The 18,566-nt window shown below is 42.5% G+C and overlaps 1 protein-coding gene across 2 annotated transcripts in view; it reads left to right on the top strand.

Annotated features, from left to right (window-relative positions):
* Positions 1-10,807, top strand: part of LOC133455516 (E3 ubiquitin-protein ligase TRIM39-like) — a 45,732-nt gene extending 34,925 nt beyond the window's left edge. The window contains exons 1-2 of one of the 2 annotated variants that reach the window (XM_061734597.1): positions 8,393-8,629; positions 8,971-10,807. In XM_061734597.1, the coding sequence (XP_061590581.1) occupies positions 8,980-10,623 (1,644 nt within the window). In that variant the 5' untranslated portion in view covers positions 8,393-8,629; positions 8,971-8,979 and the 3' untranslated portion in view covers positions 10,624-10,807. Of the gene's footprint in view, positions 1-8,392; positions 8,630-8,970 lie in introns of those variants that run through there. The other variant, XM_061734598.1, reaches the window with a different exon arrangement.
* The last annotated feature ends 7,759 nt before the right edge of the window (positions 10,808-18,566 follow it).

Genomic DNA, 18,566 nt, shown 5'->3' with positions numbered 1-18,566 from the left:
AAAACTCCCCTAGTGGGAGAAAAACCTTAAGCCAAACAGTGGCAAGGAAAAACTCCCCTTTAGGAGGGAAGAAACCTTGAGCAGGACCAGGCTCATCAGGGGGGACCCTCCTGCCGAGGGCCAGACTGGTGGGTCAGGGACGGCAACAGCACAGCAGGCAGGTGGAAGCAGCAACGGGATGACCGGGGGTGGGGACCGCAGGCCAGCACACAGCTCCCGAAGCTCCGGCCCAATCAGCAAGTCCCAGGTTGGGGTGCAGGGTCAGGAAAAGACTTGTGCTCCGTAATGCAAGCTACAAGCCACCCACGGCCACCTGCAGGACAAAAGAGAGAAAAGGGAGGAGAAGGGGGGGCCAGCAACGGGATGACCAGGGGTGGGGACCGCAGGCCAGCACGCAGCTCCCGAAGCTCCGGCCCAATCATCAAGTCCCAGGTTGGGGTGCAGGGTCGGGGAAAGGTTGAGAAGGGGCAGGGCCAGGGAGAGGAGTCTTGAGGGACGAACATTCTCCCCCGCCCAAAAGGGGCCGTTACCCTGCCCCCCTCACTCCCACACTGCAGGTTCCGGTGTCCGGCAAAGGATGCTGCAACATGGACAAAAGAGAGAAAAGGGAGGAGAAGGGGGGGCCAGCACAAGAAACCACAGGAGCGACTCTGACACACTAAAGTTTACACTACCTAGAGATTTACCAACACCAGCTAGAGGTTTACTAAACACTAACTATAGGCTTTACTAAACAGAAATGTTTTAAGTTTAGTTTTAAAGGTGGAGGTGGTGTCAGCCCCCTTAACCCAGATTGGAAGTTGGTTCCATAGTAGTGGCGCCTGATAGCAGAACGCCCGCCCTCCAAATCTACATTTAGATACTCTAGGAACTACGAGTAAACCTGCACTCTGAGAACGGAGAGCTCTGACAGGAACATAAGGCACTATCAGGTCTTGCAAATAATGCGGAGCTAAGCCGTTTTGGGCTTTATACGCAAGTAATAAAATTTTAAATTGGATTCTGAATTTTACGGGTAACCAATGGAGCGACGCTAACACTGGAGAGACGTGGTCTCTCCTGCTAATTCCTGTCAGTACTCGTGCTGCTGCATTTTGGATCAGCTGGAGCCTATTCAGCAAATTACTTGGACATCCTGCTAACAACACATTACAGTAATCTAGTCTAGAAGATACAAACGCATGAACTAGTTTTTCTGCATCACTCTGTGAGAGGATTTTCCTAATCTTTGCAATATTACGGAGATGGAAAAAGGCTATTTTACAAACCTGATTGACATATGGTTTAAACGACAAATCCTGATCGAAAATAACACCAAGATTTCTCACAGTTGCACTGGAAGCCATCGCAACACCATCTAATCCCTTCCTAAGATGCTCTGGACCAAGAATGATAACCTCTGTTTTATCTGAATTTAGAAGCAGGAAATTTCTGGACATCCAGTCCTTGATGTCCCTAAGACATGCCTGAAGTTTAACTAACGGTTCTGTTTCATCCGGCTTCATAGACAAATAGAGCTGCGTATCATCAGCATAACAATGAAATTGTATGCCGTGATTCTGGATTATACTTCCCAACGGCTGCATGTATAAACTGAACAAGATTGGCCCTAGCACTGAACCCTGCGGAACACCATAACAGACCCTTGACTGTTCTGAAGAAACCTCATGTACATGAACAAACTGGAACCTGTCAGATAGGTATGATTTAAACCAACATAGAGCTGTCCCTTTAATCCCAACAACATGCTCTAACCTGTGCAGTAAAATGCCATGATCTATAGTGTCAAAAGCAGCACTGAGGTCCAGTAGAACCAGTATGGACACTAATCCCTTATCTGAGGCCATAAGGAGGTCATTCGTGACTCGAACAAGTGCTGTCTCTGTGCTATGATGCATTCTGAACCCTGACTGAAAGACTTCAAACAGATCATTTCTATACAAATAGTCACATAACTGGCTTGAAACTGCCTTTTCCAGAATTTTAGACACAAATGGAAGGTTGGAAATTGGTCTATAATTAGCTAAGGTGTCTGGGTCAAGAGAAGGTTTTTTAAGTAAAGGTTTAATTACTGCGACTTTGAAAACCTGTGGTACATATCCTAAACTTAGGGATAAGTTAATTTGGTCCAGTATTGTCGTACCAATAAGAGAAAAAATATGTTTGAATAGTCGAGTCGGGATGGGGTCTAACATACATGTGGTTGACTTAGCTCTATTAACGAGTGAAATTAGCTCAGGGAGGTCTATAGGATCAAAACAGTCTAAAGACAAGTCAGAGCCTAGGGAAGTCGCTAAAGCTGAAGAAACACCTACAACCGGCTGGTTGATTTCTTCTCTAATTCTCGCGATTTTACTGTTGAAGAAGCCCATAAAGTCCTCACTACTGAGAGCTGCAGGAATGCACGGCTCAACAGAGTTGTGACTCTTTGTCAGCCTGGCTACAGTGCTGAACAGAAAACGTGGGTTACTTTTGTTATCCTCTATCAACGTTGAATAATAAGCTGTTCTGGCTTTGCGAATGGCTTTTTTATATACTATTAGAATATCTTTCCATTCACGATGAGAGTCTACAGACCTACAAGAGTACCACTTCCTTTCCATTTTACGCACGTTTTGTTTCAACATGCGGATATCTGAATTATACCAGGGAGTTAAGCTCCTGTGGCTAGAAACCCTCCTTTTCAAAGGAGCAACTTCATCTAAAGCTGAATGCAACAAATCAGCAGTGTTACTAGCAAGGAAATCAACATCTGCAGAGGTAGAACCCAGGTCACTGGCCTCGACTACATCACTATTTCGCACTGTCGTAAGATAAGCAATGGCCTCCCTAAATTTAACAATAACTTCATCAGACAAACATCTGCTAAAATAATACCTCCTATTTTGCACTTCAACATCAACAAAATTAAATTCAAACGTTATTAAGTAATGGTCGGATAAAAGGGAGTTTACAGGTGACACCAACAGACCATCAGTTTCAACACCGTAGGTGAGAACGAGATCGAGAGTATGATTAAAACAGTGCGTCGGTTTATCCACTTTTTGTGAGATACCCATTGATTCTAGAAGAGAATCGAAGGCTAATTTAAGATTATCGCTTTCAACATCCATATGAATGTTAAAATCACCCACTATGATGAATTTATCTGTGCTGATCAATAATCCAGAAAGGAAATCTGAAAATTCAGACAAAAACTCCAGATACGCACCAGCAGGGGGCCGGTACACTACCACTAACACAACTGGCTTCTCTGATTTCCGGCTCGGAAATTTCAGACCAAGCATGAGGCTTTCAAATGTATTATAGTTGCACTTAGGTTCAATTTTTGTTTCGAGACCGGAGTTATAAATTGCTGCGACTCCTCCGCCTCGGCCCGTGCTTCTAGGAATGTGATGATTAAAGTAGCCGGGCGGAGTTGATTCATTCAAACTAACATACTCTTCCTCCTGTAACCATGTTTCTGTTAAGCAGAAAATATCACTCCTGCTCTCTGTAATTATATCATTTACTAACAGAGACTTAGAGCTTAATGATCGTATATTTAGTAGTCCGCATCTAATTTTTAGGTCTGTAATTGGTACCAAATGTACATTGGTTTTAATTTTTACAAGGTTATCTTGGTTAACGCCTCTATAACGCTGCACCTGGTGAACTTTTGGAGGGCGGGGAACTGCAACCACTTCTATTTTGCTAGGCACCTCTAACTGACTAAGCCTCGCCTCCAGCCCTGTTAAACTACAGCTCTGCATCCTGGCCTGGACCCTGCATTGTCAGGGGGAGTGTCTAATAACATTGGCCAGATTTCTAGACATAAGAGCTGCACCATCCCGGGTGGGATGAATGCCGTCCCTTCTAATCAGACCGGGCTTTCCCCAGAATGTCTCCCAGTTGTCAATAAAGTCCACGTCGTTTTCTGAACACCACTGAGACAACCAGCGGCGGAGCGAGAGCATGCGACTAAACATGTCATCGCTGGTCAGATTGGGGAGGGGGCCAGAAAAACCTACAGAGTCCGACATGGTCTTGGCGAAGTTACACACCGAGACAATATTCATTCTGGTTACTTCCGACTGGCGAAGACGGGAGTCATTATTAGTGTTATTAGTGTATCAACCACTACGGAAGAGTATAGGGCCTGGCAGGAGAAAAATAAAAGTAATATTTTAGAGGAGGAAGATTTTTTTTTCATTATGCAATCCGAGAAAAAAGTCGAAATGTCGAGAAAAAAGTCGAAATGTCGAGAAAAAAGTCGAAATGTCGAGATTAATGTTGAAATGTTGAGAAAAAAGTCCAAATTTTCAAGAAAAAGTTGAAATGTTGAGTTATGCAATCCGAGAAAAAAGTCGAAATGTCGAGAAAAAAGTCGAAATGACGAGAAAAAAGTCAAAATGTCGAGAAAAAAGTCGAAATATCGAGATTGATGTTGAAATAGAAATTCGAGAAAAAAGTCGAAATCTTGAGAAAAAAGTCAAAATTTCGTGAATCGAGTTGAAATGTTGAGAAAAAAGGCGAAATTTTAACTTTATTCACGAAATTTCAACTTTATTCTTGAAATTGTATTTCAACATTATTCTCAACATTTTGACTTTTTTCTCGACATTTCGACTTTTTTCTCTAAGTGCACAATTAAAAAAATCTTCCCCTCTCAAAATATGTGTTCTCCTGCATGGCCCTAAGTGTTTTACCTTTGGTAGAGTGAAGTGTGATTGAATATTTAAAGATATTCATGAAAAATTAAAATCAATATTTAGAAAACATTTTTCATAACCATTTTATTCAAAAAACATTTGCTGATTTGGTTTGTTTCTACAATTATTTATCACAAAACATATTCTAAAGATTTCAAGAACAAGAAATCCAAATGATGGACTGATGAACCACGAGCTCCTGATGACCCAAACTTTTGATCTGATCTCTGTCTCCTTACACACACATTAGTTGCTGTATATCATTTCAAATGATGTGGTACAGGTACAGGTGTCATGCATGTGAAATCTGGCCATGGAGACCCAAATCATTTGTGTGTTTGTTTCTGCTGTAAAGGTAAATATTGTAAGATGGGGTGATGTTAGGAATCCTCCTCCTCTGGCTGGGGGAGCCAGCAGGTGCTGCTGATCTTCAATCAGCCCCAGCTGCCACTAATCACCAGCCCAGGCACAAAAGGAGACCTGGGGCCGGATTCACAAAACATTCTTAAGAAAAAAAATCTTCTTAAGTGTCATTTTTTGCTTAAGTTCAGTATTAAGAAGAAAAAAAGAGAAGAAGTCATATTCTCTATTCTAAGTATTTTCCCAACTTTCTTCTTAAGTTTCTTCTTAAGAAAAAACTTAAGAATAAATGGTATTCTTGAAATAAAAGTTCTCAAATTTGTTCTTGACTTTTTTCTTAACTTTAAGACAACCTTGACCTGTCTTAAATTTTCTTCTGTGAAAAGGTTTAGCCTCTAATATCACCTTTTTCAACACATTTTAGACAAGTTTAGACTAGTAGGTCATAGTTTGAGGATATACTTTGTAATTAATTACACAAAGAGCCTGTTAACTGTTTGTTAGCATGTTAGTTAGCGTGGTAGTTAATTATTATTAATTTTCCTCAATAGTATTTTTTTTCACACATTAATCTCATCCACCATAACCTTGAAAAGTTCCTGCATCTCTTTTTCTCCTTCTCCATGTTTAGTGAGTGACTAACGGTTAAGACCAAACTACCTGTATATATAATATATATATATATATATATATATATATATATATATATATATATATATATATAAATGTTGTTTGTTGGAGCGTGCAATGTAATTACATATTTTAAGAAGTTCTTAAGTAGAAAAATAAGAAATTCGTAAGAGATGACAGTTCTTAAGACAGTTCTTAAGAAAATATTGAGGAATTTCACTTAAGAGCTTTCTTATGAACTTCTTAATTTTAGATCTTAAGACATTTCTTAAGATCGTTCTTAAGAACATATTGGTGAATCCGGCCCCAGGTTACTCCGTACAGACAGCGGGCTGAGCAGGACTGTTAAGGCTGGAAATGACTTGCTGTTTGAGCCGGTGTTTATGCTGCCATAATGTCCGCTCGCACAGACAACCAGCTGCGTTGTAAACGTATCTCGCTCTCGCACCACGCGCACAGCGCCTCATGCTGTAATACAAAATTACTATTCTACCTGTTACAGACGCCGTTAAAGAACATGATCGCCAGCCTCTTTGTGTTGTAACGTTTATGTTTTTCACAGTGATCCTCGCTCGTATCCTTCCGTGTGCAGTCAACCGTGTACTGGTAAAACTTGCAGATCATTGAATCAAGTACAGTTGCTTCAAAAAGAAAAAAAATATTTAAGTAAAAAAAAATCACTTAAATAAAAAAAAATAATTTTCAATCAAAGAAAAAAAGTGTTACCGGGGCGCCAGATGGGGTGGGGAGGATCCGGCCGGAATAACGTGATCCTTCCACGCGCTACGTTCGGCCGGAGAAACCCCACCCTGCCTGGTGAAAAGAAGCTGCTCACTCCTCAGGTTAAGGAGGAGACCTGAGCTCAGTGCAGGGCCCTCCCGGGGTTGGTAGAGGATGGCAATGCCCAGGACTGTCAGTAGGTAGGAGCACGGGGTGGTAAAAATGGGAAAAAAACCGGGATAAAAATATTTTAAAAAAAAGAAAAAAAGTGTTTGAATGCAAAATAATATTTCATAAACAAAAAATTGCATTTGAACACTTTTATTGGGATCGAAAATATGTTTTTCGATTTCAAGTGATTTTTTTTTTTGATTGAAGTGAAAAAAGTTTTGAAGTCTTTTTTTTTTTTTTTTTTTTTTTAATTGAATCATTTTGACACAAACATCCTGCAGTGGGCGGATGCTTCCCCATTGGTCGGCCCATAGGGTCAGAAATGTTCTAGTGACAAGTGTTTGTTGTGACAGGTGAAATTTTTTTAATTTAAAATATAATCTTTGATTGAAGAAATCTTTTTTTTTTGATTGAATAATTAAGAAACAAATCTACCCCCATAGAAAAGCAGGGCAGTACATCTCAAAGTTGCACATACACTGGACACTCCTGCATCCATGCTTTGTGAAGATTTATCTGTCGAAGAGATCAAGTTTTATCTTTACAATCAGTGGCACAAATTTCATTGGAGCGGAAAAGGAATTGAGAGAAGCGTTCAACGGTCTAAATCAGGACAATATTCAAAGTGCTACGCTTCAACGAGGGTTAAAGTGGCGCTTTAACCCCCCAGCAGGATCCCATCACAGCAATGTTTGGGAAAGATTGATCCGCATGGTTCGAAATGTGTTGAAATCTGTGCTAAACCAACAAGTTCTCGATGATGAAGGATTGCAGACTGTTCTTTGCGAAGCTGAAGCGATCTTAAATGATCGACCCATAAATAAAATGTCTGACGATCCACTGGACCTGGAAGCACTTAACCAAATCACCATCTTCTGCTGGAAACCAAGCCTGTACAACCACGTGGACTCTTTGCAAGAGAAGACTTGTACAACAGTCACAGATGGAGACAAGTGCAATATATGGCAGATCTGTTTTGGAAAAGATGGACACAAGAATACCTACCCCTGATCCAAGAACGACAACGGTGGTCTAAAATAAAAAGAAGCTTTGCTCCAGATGACATTGTTCTGGTGGTTTATTCCACTGCACCAAGCGGATCCTGGTTAATGGGAAGAATACTGGAAACAAAACCAGATGCAAAGGGTCTTGTCCGCACAGTTCGCCTCAAGACAAAGAGCAACATCTTGCAGAGACCGATAACCAAATGTCTACGTCTATGTCTATGTCTACTCCAAGAAGCTGAGGCCTAGACACGGCAATGACTGATGGCCTTTACTCAGAAAAAAGGAGAAGAAAAGAAGATGAAGAATCAAGATGATTAAATGCCAACATATAGTACATACCCCTTTTATTTTTGGAAAATTGTATAAAGTTTAAAAAAAAAAGGTGAAGAAAAGGATGTACAGTATGTAGCTCCATTTTTATTTATTAGTAATTGTTTTGTTATACACTTAGGACAATTAGGGGCCGGTGTGTAGGAGCCATTTATGTTTATTGTTGGCAGTTTATTTAATTTAATTATTGGGTTGTGGTTACATCATTTAGACACTAGGTGGTTGTGATTAGAGTTCACCATATATAGAAGTATAAGGAACAGGAAAGGAACAGGAAGAGGAAGTCAAACAGTTCTCACCAGACGCCCAACAGATCACACAGACAAACGGAACAGAGCTGAGCCTGCAACAGGAAACTGGTATGTTAACCTTTTCTTCAATAAACCACCAACTAACTGCAACTGTCACTGCCTGGAAATTAATCATTTGGGTCTGCGTTGGTTCACTCCTGCCCCACCTGTGAAGTAATGAAGAATCTTTGGAAATAGGCAAACTTTTTGGAAATTTTCATTACACCGTCTTATTCATCACATCAACTCTGCTGTTTGACAATAATCCTGTAAATCAGAGGAAGGAACCAGAGCAGAGGGAGGAAGGAGGAAAGTTCAAGTGTGACGGAGCAGAAATCCAGTCCAGAAGATTCCTGTTCGTCTCTGAAAGAAGGTCCAACCGAGTCCATCAGGTTTTCCTCCACAACACAGCAGAGTCTCTGAGACACTGGTGAGTCCAGAAGAAAACATTTACTGTGTTTCTGTCAGCGGGACGACAAAACTTCAACTCAGTTTACTAAATGTAATTCTGGAAAACTCAATCTGACTCTGGTCAAAGAACAGGAACATTTAGAGGAAAATGATTCACATGAAATAGTTCATTATTCTGGAGTCGTGACATTAATAATCTAAACTTGTGTTGATGAAACGTTCCCCCCTTTACTGTCAGACGGGTGTTTTCTCTGAGGATTCATGACATTCTTTGTTCTGTTTCCTTCTCTCTCGTTGTTTTTCACTTCTTCATTTCATTATTGCAGCTTTGATGTTTCACACTTTCACTTTTGTTTCCAGAGAACCAACATGTCTGCTGGCAGCAACCTGAGATCTGCAGATCAGTTCCTGTGCTCCATCTGTCTGGATGTGTTCACTGATCCAGTCAGCACACCATGTGGACACAACTTCTGTAAAACCTGCATCACTCATCACTGGGATGATAATGTTCTCTACAAGTGTCCCATATGTCAAAAGATATTCAGTACAAGACCTGACCTGGAAGTCAACACCTTATTCAGAGAGATGGTTTCTGAGTTCAGACGTGAAGCTCAACAGAAATCCAGCAGCAGCAGCTCAGAGCAACAAGCTGCAGAACCAGGAGAAGTTCCCTGTGACGTCTGCACTGGAACCAGACTGAAGGCCCTGAAGTCCTGCCTGGTGTGTCTGCTGTCCTACTGTGAGACTCACCTGGAGCCTCATCTGACAGCTGCACGTCTGAAAAGACATCAGCTGGTGGAGCCTGTGGAGAACCTGGAGGACAGGATTTGTACGAAGCACGATAAACCTCTGGAGCTGTTCTGTAAGACCGACCAGACATGTGTCTGCACGCTCTGCCCTGTTTTAGACCACAAGAATCATGAGTTTGTTCCTCTGAGAGAAGAATATGAAGGAAAGAAGGCAGAGCTGCAGAAGACAGACGCTGAGATTCAGCAGATGATCCAGAAGAGACGACTGAAGATTCAGGAGATCAGAGAGTCTCTGAAGATCAGTAACGATGCTGCACACAGAGAGAAAGCAGAAGGTGTTCAGGTCTTCACTGATCTGAAGGAGTCTGTTGAGAGACGTCTAAAGGAGTTCATGAAGGAGATGGAAGACAAACAGAAAACTACAGAGAAACAGGCTGAAGACTTCATCAAAGATCTGGAACAGGAAATCTGTGAGCTGAAGAAGAGGAGCTCTGAGGTGGAGCAGCTCTCACGCTCTGAAGATCACCTGCACCTCCTCCAAAGATTCTCATCCCTGAAAGATGCTCCACCCACCAAGAACTGGACAGAGGTCAGAGTCCATCCACCTTCATATGAGGGGACTGTGGTGAGAGCTGTGGAGCAGCTGGAGAAGAACCTCAGAGAGAAGATGAAGAAGCTGTTTGAAGCTGAGCTGAGGAGGATCCAGCAGTTTGAAGCTGATGTGACTCTTGATCCTGATACAGCACATCGTAAACTCATCCTGTCTGAAGATGGAAAACAAGTCTATCAGGTTGATGTGGAGAAGAATCTTCCAGATAATCCAGAGAGATTCTCTACATGTACTTGTGTTTTAGGAAAACAGAGTTTCTCTTCAGGCAGATTTTACTTTGAGGTTCAGGTTAAAGGAAAGACTGACTGGGATGTAGGAGTGGCCAGAGAGTCGATCAACAGGAAGGGAGACATCAATCTGAGACCTCAGAATGGTTACTGGACTGTTTGGCTGAGAAATGGACATGAGTACAAAGCTCTTACTGGTCCTTCAGTCCGTCTCCATCCCAGTTCTCCTCCTGAGAAGTTGGGGGTGTTTGTGGATTATGAGGAGGGTCTGGTCTCCTTTCATGATGTAGATGCTGCAGCACTTCTCTACTCCTTTACTGGCTGCTCCTTCAGGGAGAAACTACACCCGTACTTCTATCCTGGTAACAATGATGGAGGTAAAAACTCTGCTCCTCTGATCATCTGTCCTGTCAATCAAACTATCTGATCTTTGATGTAATGAATCTTCATAAACACTGAATGTTCATTGTGTGTGTGTGTGTGTGTGTGTGTGTGTGTGTGTGTGTGTGTGTGTGTGTGTGTGTGTGTGTGTGTGTGTGTGTGTGTGTGTGTGTGTGTGTGTGTGTAGACAGCTACTATAGCCACATAGCGGATGTCACCCCCCCCCCCCCCCCCCCCCAAAAAAAGACCACTGGGTTTGTATGTGTACTTATATGTATGTGTATGCGTATGTATATATATGTATATATATATTAAATATAGTAACAATGCACATATATATGCCTTAGGTTTTTACCAGCATGGTATCAACCATTAGTATGTGTGCAGACAAGGTAAAAAAAAAAAAAAAGAATGCACCTACTTGTGTGGTGTCAGGGGTCATCCACTATGAATTGCACTTCAATTTGATCAAAAACACGCTCTGGCCCAATTATTCTTTGATAATACGTTAATAATACGTTTTGTTCTTGTAAGTTTCAGTTAAGTTGTATTTTTAGGGCCCGAGCACTTGCAGTGCGAAGGCCCTATTGTATCTGTAGGAATTATTCTTCTTCTTCTTATTGTTCTTACAAAAGGAAGGCCTTTTTGCCCCCCTAAACGTGCCCAAAAAGTCACCAAATTTTGCACGCAAGTCAGGCCTGGTGAAAAATTTGATATTTAATGGTTTGCATTAATGGGCGTGGCAAAATGGCTCAACAGCGCCCCCTTGAAAACTTTGTGCCTCAAGCCCCACAATGCGGTTTGTCGTACATGCACGAAAATCGGTACACACCTGTATCATGGCATAAAAGTCTCTGGGCGTCATGTCGAGAAACCGAACAGGAAGTCGGCCATTTTGAATTAATCGCGTCATTTTGGCGAAATTTATGCCATTACTTCGGCAGTTAATACGGCCCGAACCGTAACGTGCACCCAGGTGTGTTATACATCAAAATGTGCGTCTCCATCCTCCGACACCACGCATGATTTTTCTCTTTCAAAAGCGTTACCGTGGCGACGCTAGACGCCAAAAAGCGTGCCCACCCTTCATCTGATTGATTCAGACAGAAAAAACTTTGCGCCTCAAGCCCCATAATACGGTTTGATGTACATGAACGAAAATCGGTACACACCTGTATCATGTCACAACTTAAAGAAAAGTCTCTTGGCGCCATGGCCGAAACTGAACAGGAAGTCGGCCATTTTTAATATTCTGAATTAATCGCGTAATTTTGGAGCAATATATGCCATTCCTTCGAGAATTAATACGGCCCGAACCGTATCGTGAACCCAGGTGTGTTATACATCAAAATGTGCGTCTCCATCTTGCGACTACGCGCATTACTTTTCTCTTTCAAAAGTGTTACCGTGGCAACGCTAGACACCAAAAAGCATGCCTCCCCTTCATCTGATTGGTCCATATTTGATAGTTCTCCAAAAGTCACCAAATTTGGCATGCAAGCCAGGCCTGGCGATAAATTTGATATTTCATGGTTTGCATTAATGGGCGTGGCAAAATGGCTCAACAGCACCCCCTAGAATACTTTTCTCTGCCATAACTTTTGAAAGGTTTGACATAAAGAGTCGTGGGTGGTGTCATGGGACTCCGTATTGAGTCCTTGACCATAATTGGTGAAAATTAGCCCCGCCCCTTCTTCTGATTGGTTGTCCCTATTTTCTGCTATAACTTTTGAATGTTTTAACATAGAGAGTCGTGGGTGGTGTCATGGGACTCTGTAATGAGTCCTTGAGCTTCTTTGGCCTTAATCAGCCCCGCCCCTTCTTCTGATTGGTTGTCCCGATTTTCTGCTATAACTTTTGAATGGTTTGACATAGGAAGTCGTAAGTGTTGTCATTTCTATATGCTTATGGGCGGCGGTGGCCGTGAGTGCGAGGGCCCGTTCATCGCTGCTTGCTTTAATTCTGTTTGTAATGTGTAATGTGGAGTTATTTCACCTTTTCTTTTAACATATTCTGAATAATACACTTGAATTTGGTTTGTTAAATATTGTTAAGTTACCATTTAAGATTTTGACAAATTATTCTTCAGATTTAAACTGGAAAATAGAAAATGGGTCAATTAACCCCCAGCTCAACTTACCCTAAACTGGGGCAAGTTGAGCCACAAGACAACTTTTGTTGTGAAGTCATATTTTCATTGCCCGTTGTCATGGAGACGTTATTATCATTTCCATTGACAGGATCCTGAAATGAAGGTAGATGTGTTTCTTTTTTTTGATGGTGATAAGCAATGGACATGAAACGATAATAATTTGAAAAAAAGTTTCTATCTATCTCTCTCTGCTTTTCTTTCACAAATGTGTGAATGATGGTTCAAACTTGTGTTAAAATGTACAAAACAGTGAAGTTTATTTTGCCTCGCCGGCCAGTGAACTCTGAGTGCTCAGCACGCCTAAAGCTCTGATCCTAGAACCAACCCTGGATCATATTATTACATTTGTATGTTGTACTTCTACCTTTTTCCTGTTTTTTGTTCCTCCTCTTTTTAAAGGAACGTTTGAGATTTTCCAGTCAAATGTAACATCATGTGATCTAAGTGTAACATCTGTCTAAAGTGTGAATGATCCTACGATATCTGATGATGGAACGAGTAAAAACTGCTGGATTGTTGAATTTTCTCCTGAATAAAGCAGAACTCTGTAATCTGTGTTTGTCTCTGATGTTACAGTCTCGATTTTGAAAAAGAATGATTTGTAACAATATACAATGGCAAACATTTGTAATTTAAAAGTATGTATTATAAAGGAAAAATGATAGTCTACAACAACAGTACCTTCAGGCTGACTGCTGTACTCTCTCTTCCTAACCTGGGGGCGAGGACAGCTCCCGGACCAATAACTGCACTAAGGAGTGACCTGCTAGCTCGGCTCAGGGCGACAGACCCTGTCAGGAACTTCATTCACAACAAATTCAACTTCATGGAAAGATACTAACCTGAACTTCTTGACATGCAGAATGTTAAGAATCATCTTTTATATATGGAGCTAGAACAGTCTCATAATTCACAAATGCACAGGACAAGTTTTACAAATGCACAGACCGATTTGCAAATGCACACACAGTTTCACACGTGCACAGAACAATTCACACGTGCGTAGGACAAGATACACAAATGTATTTTTGATGCACACACAAATATAACCTGATTTACAAACGTTTTTTTGTCTGTGAGCTGCGCTGGATTTGTGTGTGACTTTTGAGACTCCCCTGACGTGAATCGATCCACAAATGCGTTTTTTTTAACACGGAAGGATCTGCAACTGTAACAATTGTAACATCTGTCTAAAGTCTGAACGATCCTACAATATCTGATGATGGAACGAGTGAAAACTGCTGGATTGTTGAAGTTTTTCCTGAATAAAGCAGAACTCTGTAATCTGTGTTTGTCTCTGATGTTACAGTCTCGATTTTGAAAAGCTCAATTTTAAGTTGCTTTTAGAGTCAGATAGATTGTTGGTCTTGCAGTGGTTAAAATCTGTATAAATATCAACTCTTTTGAACAGAAATTCATGTTAAATTAACAACTTTGATGGAAATTCTTAGCTGAGAGTAACCAGTCACCAGCAGAACATGTTTTTACTGACAAATCTTTATTCAGTATAAGAGCACACTGGGACTGGAGAAGTCACGATGTTGGACTTTTGTTTTCTGAGGCGACCTGAAGGCATCATTGAAGCTGCACCCGAATTACTGATCCCTGTCTGTGGAGCTAGAATAATGTCAATATTCACAAATGTACAGGACGTTTCACTGGTGCAGAGTTTTCTGAATCCATTTATATCAATCTCTGCTGGTGTTAGATTATCATTTAAAGACTTTTAGTCAAATTTAACTTAACTTTTAGTGAAAAGTGTGATATAAATGAATAGATGAATTACTTTGATCATTTTTAAAGACTAGTGATTCATAACAATATACAATGGCAAACATTTGTAATTTAAAAGTATGGATTATAAAGGAAAAATGATAGTCTACAACAACAGTACCTTCAGGCTGACTGCTGTACTCTCTCTTCCTCTACCTGGGGGCGAGGACAGCTCCCGGACCAATAACTGCACTAAGGAGTGACCTGCTAGCTCGGCTCAGGGCGACAGACCCTGTCAGGAACTTCATTCACAACAAATTCAACTTCATGGAAAGATACTGAACCTCTTGACATGCAGAAGCACCAGCGTAGCTCACAAGCTTAGTTCCCTGGCTTGTAGTTGAACAATATTAACTAAACACTTGTCTCAACAAACAAGGGGATTAAGTAGTAGTAGTTAAATTAGACGTTTCAGTTAACGCTCCACTGTCCTTGCTGGAAGCCATTTTGAACTGACTGAAATTCCCATCAGCACGGTTTGAATGGCTTAATGTGATTGGCTTATGAGTAAATCATCCCCCACATGGGGTGCGTTCTTGTGTTTGGTTGAAACAAGGAAGATATCTGATTGGTTTTAAGTCACTCTGTATTTAAAAAAATACATTTGTGGATTGAGGCAAGTCAGAGGAGTCTCAAAAATGGTCCACAGACCACAAGCCGTTAGTAAATCAGTTTATATTTGTTTGTTTATTAGAAATACATACGCTAGGGTGCTGACCCACAACTCCCAAAAAGAGAAAATAAATACATAAAATAAAATACTTCAAATTGTATGTATAAGAGATAAATAGTATACAGTTAGTGAGTAAAGCTTTTTATGTTCATCTATGTTGTCTAAAGTTACTGATTGATCATGTGTTTCTTCCCCGAGGCGCCAAAATCTTCCCCCAGAGACTCTTGTTCTAGTTGTAAAGGTGCAGTTTCCTCTCTTCAACACCAGAGATAGGAGCTTGTTGCTGCCCTGCTGCACCCAAAGCTACGCTACGTCACCTCCGTCTGTCACAAGCTGCAGCAGAGTGAGTTGGAGTTGGAGACGGACAACGGAGGAAGAAGCAAAATGGAGAAAGAGAAATTAAATTCAGTGAAGTCACTTAAAACAGCCATTTGAGAGAAGCTGGACGTGAAACAGACCTGGGGCCTCATTTATAAAAGAGTGTGCAGGATTCATACTAAAAGTGCAAGTAAAGCCAAAAGCCGAAAATGCTGGGCGCAAAAAAAAATCTGGATTTATAAAACCCTGTGCACGCACACTTGCACGCAATGTTCGCTTTATGAATCACAGTCCAGCTGGAAGGTTGCGCAGGTAAATCTGTAGTGTGTGACAGACGTGCATGGGACAATTGTGAAATACGGAATAAACTGCATTCCGTATTGGTTCAATACGGAACCCAACTTTTAATTCCCAATTACGTAACAATTCCGTATTTCAAGGGTCGGGTGGCAAGCCTACTCACCGCGGCTTCAGCTCCAGCAGCACCAGAGTCCTGACTGACGCTGATCTTCAAACACAGAGGGACACGATCAGCGCTATTATATTATAAGTCTGATATGTGATGACATTATTAAGAGTATGACATGAATATGGCTTCATTTCACCACCTCACCGCCTGCGTTGCCAGTTCCCCATATCTTAAGTAAGTTCCTACGGGAGGGTCAGGGTTGACGTAGGGATACGCAGATTTTTCGGTTAGTTTTTTCTTTTTAAATCCCAACCTTTGCGTAGAAGGTGGTTTGCGCATCTTTCAAGCCCTGTTTTGTGCGCAAGCGAGCTTTATAAATGAGGCCCCTGAGGCCTCATTTATAAAAGAGTGTGCAGGATTCATACTAAAAGTGCACGTAAAGCCAAAAGCCGAAAATGGCGGGCGCAAAAAAAAATCCGGATTTATAAAACCCTGTGCTTGCACGCAATGTTCGCTTTATAAATCACAGTCCAGCTGGAAGGTTGCGCAGGTAAATCAGCCTCATAGCCCGCCCTTTACACGCCCACTTCATGCCATAAATGGCAATGCAAAGTAGTATTTGCATATGAATGAGCCTGCTGAGCATGCGCAGCGGCTTCCTGCAGTCTGTTTGGGCATGAATGAGACGTATCCAGCCACCGTGCCACTGAATTTCACGGAGACTGAGATGGAGATGTTGTGGATGAGGTGGAGGACAGGAAAACAACATTATTTGGTGGTCACAGTAAAAGTATAAATAGTATATAAATAGTATAAAATAAAGCGAGTGAGTGGCAGCACGGCGTTGCTGCGCTAAACACTGTGAGTGCCCCAGCGCACTGGGGACAGGGGGGACATGTCCCCCCCACTTTTAAAAATCATGTATTTGTCCCAACGGTAGGTTCAGCCTGTAATTGCAAATCATCAAGACACTCTGTTCGAAGGCGATGCGAAGACGGAACGGCAGCCCCGCTCCCCCTCCTCCTTCCTCCCTTCTGCCCTCAACTCTCCCCTCAGTGCTGCTCAAGGCTGATTTATGGTTCCGCGTCACACCAACGCAGAGCCTACGGCGTAGGTGCGCGTCGCCGCGTACCCTACGGTGTAGGCTCTGCGTTGTTTTAACGCAGAACCATAATTTACTACGTTCACGCTGCAGGCCTTAATGCTCAATTCTGATTTTTTTCCCATATCCGATTTTTTTGTGTGGCTGTTCACATTATCTTTTAAAATATGTCCTATATCCGACTCGAGTGTGAACGCATCGCGGCCCTGAACTGACCCGCATGCGCAGAGGAACAATAACAAAGACGTCACACGCAGCCCGCCGTATGTTGGGCTAAACGTAGCTCCACTCCCCGGAGTGTCAGCTCCGCTCCCCGGCGTTTCAGACTCCTCTTCGCCTGTGTCGACAGAGCTATCAAGCAGCTCTAGCGGCTGACAGCTGGGTTTATCACCTAACACACGGTCCAGCACGTTGTAAAACGGACAGGTTATGCGACCACGACCGCTTCGCTGTTTTGAATCCTTAGCTTCTTTATTTAGTAATATGCTTAAATTCAGCAGGTTGTCTCGTCTGATCTGAGGTCGTAGGCGAAAAAGAGGTGAGCGCAGGGGAGGGGAGGAGGAGAGGCGGAGGCGCCCGGAGGAACCCCTGCCGTCTCCCATGTCTCTCCCCCGCGGCTCGGGGCTCTGCGTGTGACGTCAAAGTCGCATTAATTCAGACCTGGCTGTTCACACTGAGGTCGCATTGCAAAACATCAGACCTGTATCCGATTTAGAACCACATATGGAAGCGACCTGAATCTGATTTGAAAAGATCAGATTCCATGTGACTTGTGCTGTTCACACGGTCATAAACAAATCAGATCTGAGTCACATATGAGCAAAAAATCGGATTTGGGTCACTTGGGAACTGCAGTGTGAACGTAGCCATTTAGGCTTACGCCCGGGCTTAAAGGTTTCTTGCGCGCGTAAAACTCATTATATATATTAAAAAAAAATCAGTGTCCCTTTAGGGGCTCCGTAGAGCCCCTAAACGCTCTACAGAGCCCCTCATTTGTTCTGTCCTCAGTCACTCTACGGTTGGAAGTGGTGGGTGAAGAGGAGGTTCCCGGCGTGTCCTGCACTGCGGCTGCAGCACCAGCAGCACCAGAGTCCTGACTGACGCTGAGCTTCAAACACAGAGGGACACGATCAGCGCTATTATATTATAAGTCTGCGCGTCGCCGCGTAACCTACGCCGTAGCAATGCGTCGAGCCAGTTGTCGCATCAGAGCCTTAAACTCATGCTGAGTTTCAGCAGCTGAAGTTGATTAAAAACTCACTCCGGGAGGACTTCCGGTTGAACGATGTAGTGGAAGGACGTGTGGTGTAAGCCTCTGCATCTTCCAGCCACACTTCTACTATTACGGGGATGGAAAGGGCTCTGTCGTCTCATTCGGACAGCATTACAAGCCTGGAGCGGAAAGTCGTGGAGCTGCGGGCCAAGCTGGCTTCACTAACGGAGGGAAACGGTGCGCTTCAGACCGCTGTGGATGACCTGATTTCTCGCTCAAAGCGCCAGAACTTGCGAGTGATTGGCCTGCCCGAGGATGCTGAGGGCACTAACCCAAGGCAGTTTATGGC

The sequence above is a fragment of the Cololabis saira genome, chromosome 11 (genome assembly GCF_033807715.1).
Source record: "Cololabis saira isolate AMF1-May2022 chromosome 11, fColSai1.1, whole genome shotgun sequence".
NCBI lineage: Eukaryota > Metazoa > Chordata > Actinopteri > Beloniformes > Belonidae > Cololabis > Cololabis saira.
The sequence above is the reverse complement of the archived record's forward strand: the minus strand, read 5'-3'. Positions and strand labels throughout refer to the sequence as shown.